The sequence below is a fragment of the Salvelinus sp. IW2-2015 genome, linkage group LG16, assembly GCF_002910315.2.
Source record: "Salvelinus sp. IW2-2015 linkage group LG16, ASM291031v2, whole genome shotgun sequence".
NCBI lineage: Eukaryota > Metazoa > Chordata > Actinopteri > Salmoniformes > Salmonidae > Salvelinus > Salvelinus sp. IW2-2015.
In genome coordinates, this window is record NC_036856.1 from 39,084,993 (window position 1) to 39,089,805 (window position 4,813).

General features: G+C 41.1%; 1 protein-coding gene across 1 annotated transcript in view; it reads right to left on the reverse strand.

Annotated features, from left to right (window-relative positions):
* Positions 1–3,569, reverse strand: part of prrx1b (paired related homeobox 1b) — a 13,135-nt gene extending 9,566 nt beyond the window's left edge. Inside the window, exon 1 of the mRNA XM_070447679.1 lies at positions 2,421–3,569. Coding sequence (XP_070303780.1) covers positions 2,421–2,667 — 247 coding nt within the window. The 5' untranslated portion in view covers positions 2,668–3,569. The remainder of the gene's footprint in view (positions 1–2,420) is intronic.
* Between the last annotated feature and the right edge of the window lie 1,244 nt (positions 3,570–4,813).

Here is a 4,813-nt window from a genome sequence, read left to right on the forward strand (position 1 = left end):
ACACAGTCGACATTGGGAACACAGTCGACATTGGGAACACAGTCGACATTGGGAACACAGTCGACATTGGGAACACAGTCGACATTGGGAACACAATTCCAGGGCTATAACGGGCGTATCTTAATTATACCATTAACGACTGTGTAAAAAAAAGTTTGAAACTAGAATGTATAAAATACATGTATTATGTTATGCTAATAATTTATATTAATCTGAAACCAATTGTGAATGCTGTAAAGTTGCAATTGCACTCATTTTAATAGGGTATCTTGTTGTAAACTAATGATAAAAGAACAACTGCCAAGTCAAGCGTAGCAGCAGACGATATTAAAGGACTTAAATTTCTGTTATTATGTTATTCATATCAATTACATGTATGTATCATAGCGTAATGGACGTGAGAAATGGGCTTCAAAAATAATTATTAGGCTAAATAATTGTGCATAAAAAATATACACATTTTTACAATACAACGATTGCCAAAATAATATAATCGATATAGGCTATTTGTTTCTATCAAATTTTGCTGATGTTTATTCGTTGCCAAAAGGGATAATGTGTAAGTTTCGAAATGACTAATTTAAACATGAACTGAAAATCGATAAGATAGTTTTGCACGAGGAAAATACCCACTGGGCACAAATGTCAGTTCAACGTCTAGTTTTGATTTACATTTGGTTGAGTTGTCAACTAACGTGAATTCAATGTGAAATCAACCAACAATGTCACTATGTCATTGGATTTAGGTTGCAGGTTGGGTAAAAAAAACTAAAATGCCTTACATTGATGACTTTTGCAAATCCAAACTGTTTTCCACGTCATCAATTATTATTAATTTTTTATGATATGGAAACAACGATTATTCAACCCGTTTTTCCCAGTATGTATGTTGTTTGTCCCTGCTAAAAGAATACATTAAAAGCATGTCATTATGTGAAGGCCTAAGAAATATAATCATCTGAGCTGAAAACATTGGGCCAAAGGTGCCGTTGTTGTTTGCATACTGACAAATAGAGTGATGCTTTACTGGAGGCTGATCAAACCACAGAAGAAACCTTTTATGTGGTAAACGGGGTGAAAACCATTCAATTTCAACGGATGCCTATAATCATGATGAGGCCTTAACCAAATTATAGTAGTCTAGAGCCTACTGCGATCTAACTCCATGAACAAAAAATGTTTATGGGAATTAGTTAAAGCTCGTGTGAAATTGTTGATAATATATTTTAAAAGTAAGAAAATTCACCACGATGATTTATGGGCTATGCATGATGTTAATTGTCCAAGCTATGTGTTCCTCCTAATATTACAAGTTAATTGCTTGTTTTCTATAGGCCTAAATGTGTTTACGAATACCAAACATTACACAAACATCCCAACATGATTAATTACGGAACATAATTATTCTTGACAAGCAGATCTAATGACGTTGTGTTATTTGATCCCGTAATTGTCACAGCCATGTCAACAGGACACATCCGATAATTATGACAAATTATTATGTAGAAATATTCTGAAGTTGTTTGACAAGCGAAATAACTGTGAATTAACGACATCAACTTGCGCCTTTCCCCTTACTCACGTTTCTCACATACCTCTCCTCGAGGTCCGATTTAGCCGTAAAATAACAATAACACTCATTAAACCCTAACGTTTCTGTCAACCTCTCCAAATGACTCTGGATAGGAGGGCGTATCACCCGGTACCTGACGGGTTCATTGACTCTCTCAACAGTATGGCTGAATGGGGAAAACCCGCGGTGTTCTTTTGGTTTAAATGGGGTGTATCCAAATGGACTTCAGTCTCCTCTATCGCATTTACAAATAATAATGATAGACAAACCACATTTCAGGCTATCCTCCTGACCCATCTAAGTCATCAAGGCAGTTGTGGACGCCTCCATAGTAGTGTTTGTTTTGATTTATTATTGTAAAGCTTGACTTTCCCATAATATTTATTTTGTTGACCATATCCACCAACATCGCCATACTTCGTTGACGTCAAAGTGTTAATGGTAAATGAATGGTCGTTTTCAGTGTAGTCGTCAGAAATGATATATTACCACGAGTCACGAAGGACTCTATATATCGACGGGAAAAGACTGTGCAAGACTTAATGAAAATAAATGACAGTAGCTTGCAGTATTGTGTTCATAATTCTGTACGGTATTTGTTCACACTGTACACTGCAACTCTTCTCCAAAYAGGCCCACTCAAATTACCGATGGCGCACACCAAAATGGGTTCAAACCTCAAATCATACGGATTATTCTGCGAATTATTAACAACATGGGTTCCTATAGTTTACACAATATAGACCTAGCCTGCATTTGCTAATGTAGCCTAATAATCAATTTCTGCGTTAAGGTGTTAATCAGTCCCGAGTGTATAGGCTGCACTTAGAGTACACTTCTTACTTACTCTCCTGCTGGGTGGTGTCACTCCCACTGGTCAGCCCCGGGGACTCCAGCATATTCCTCCCTGCCTCACCGACACTCTCGTCCGCCTGTGTCCCAACCATTTCCCTGGCCTCCTCCAGATCCAACAGGTGGCTCACGGAGAAGTTCTTTTTGGCTTGAAGGTTTTCCAGATTCGATGTAATCGGACTCTCCAAGCGATTTGATATCGTTGCTTGCCTGTCCCTTACATGTGCATAGCTAGAAGTCATGACGCAAATAGGATACAGTAGAAAAAAACTGAGCAATAATAATAAGCGAGCCAAATGTATCCTTGCACATAGAACGCACGAACAGGAACAGCGCCTACAAACCAGCCGGAGAAACCTCAGTTTTCCAAGCAAAGCACAGTTGCTGCTCACATCCAGACGCAGCAGTGGCGGTAAACCAAACTTCTACAGATAGAAGAAAAAAGCGTTTCCCCTTGTTTGTTTTCCCTCGATCACAAATCTCTACGCATCCGGTCCATCCATACACGCGCATAAACAACAAATAGAGTCTCCATATAAAATCACAGCGTCCTGCATCTGGGTTTTCAAGAAGTCCTCTTAATAAAAAGTCCTCCCCACTTCCCACTCCTGTTGACTCACGGTCGCAACTGACTGAGCTTTACTGATGCCGAACAGATGCGCTCGTGTGTGCGTAAAGCTGGCTCAGCTCAGGGCTGAACGCACTGGGAAACTGACACTGCAATGGCTAAGGCACCTTTCTTGAAACTATTGCTTTTTCTCAGTGAGAATCAGTCGACTCACTCTTGCTTTCCCTTCGTTCTCTCTCTCTGCTTCGCTCAGTCTCTGCTTCTCTCTTGCTCTGGCACTTCAAATGAGGCGCACGCTGGCACGCTGCGGATGCTGCCTGAACCAGCCGGGGAGTAAATGAAACTCTGAGACTCCTGGGAGGGTAGATGGACCATAATAGGAGTCCGTAATTACGTGGCGATGCTTGTGTGCTGTTTCTGACGTTTCACAGACCCCCTCGCTACGCTCCCGTCCTCCTCGAGCTCTACCCTCCCCTTTCAGCAGCACACAACCACACCAACAACATCCCCACCACCCAAAACCCACTGATTAAGGCTTTTTAACGAATCTCTGGCAACCTTAACCAACCCCTTGGACCCTGCGGCGCGAAGAGCCCCAGGAGCTCTGGAGGGGAGGGATAATTATCACCCCATGTGATGATAGCGCCAGTAAAGAGATTTTAACTGTCGGGGTATATCGGCCCCAGACCAACCCAATCACTATTACTGTTCAGGACGATTTATTGTCAATGTCTCCTCGTAAAACTGTTATCAGAACAGCAATTATGCAGTATACTTTGAATAACCACATATCTGATGAACATGTTGCCATYGGACACATTTTCATCAGATATGTGGGTATTTAAAGTATACTGCATAATTGCTGTTCTGATAACAGTTTTACGAGGAGACATTGACAATAAATCGTCCTGAACACAAGTAAAGAACCTCTCCTTTCCAGCTCATACATTTTGTTTGAATGTCGAAACATTCATTTTAGAATGTTCACGCGTTTATAGTTCTTCCGGCCTATGGAGCTATTACATGGACTCCTGGCTACAATAGCTAGGTCAAAATAATCCCAAATAAAAACAATGGCAACCAATACATTCTGAAATTAATCAACTGTAATGATGCCGTTATTGGCATAGTTTAGCTATGATTCACCCTGGCACACAATAGGCTATAACCAAAGCCAAACCCCAGACATTCTAATAGGCTGCACAAGCCGTTGTCTGACAAACATACATTTGTAATACTTTGGGTTAAGTGCAAAATTATTTTCAGAATTGTTGGAATTGGGGTCTCATTTTGTGTGCGCTTTGACTGGGGGTCTTGACAGGGGGGCTCGGGTGGGATGGAGGAATGATGGAGGAATGGAGGGATGGAGGGAGTGACGTGTTTAGATGGCAGGAGTATAGACCCACTATAGGCTCCATACTGCCATAGACATCCCGTAGATTCCAGCCCCTGATCTGGGAAAAGAACACTTGATGCCATCAAAGGGATGCGGATTGAATCCAGATGTTCTTTTCTCGTTCTTTCCATGTATTTAATGAAGGCGCGGGGATAGAGTAGTGTTTTTCATCATTAGTTTTCCCTCCAGATTTTTTTTTCTCCTGCCTACATGTTCATTCCAGTGCCAGTGTAAAAAGCCTCCTCAACAGTCTCCGCCTAAACCTCAAAGCTCCATCTAGTCTACTCTTTTCACTCCCGCTTGAATAATGTTAAACGACAAAAGTTACGACAAAACCCATTTCTTCGTGTTTGTCTGAACAAAAAGAAAGGTCAATGTGACTCTGTATGAAATGTGCCATCCGAAGTCTGGCCTGACCTTTGGA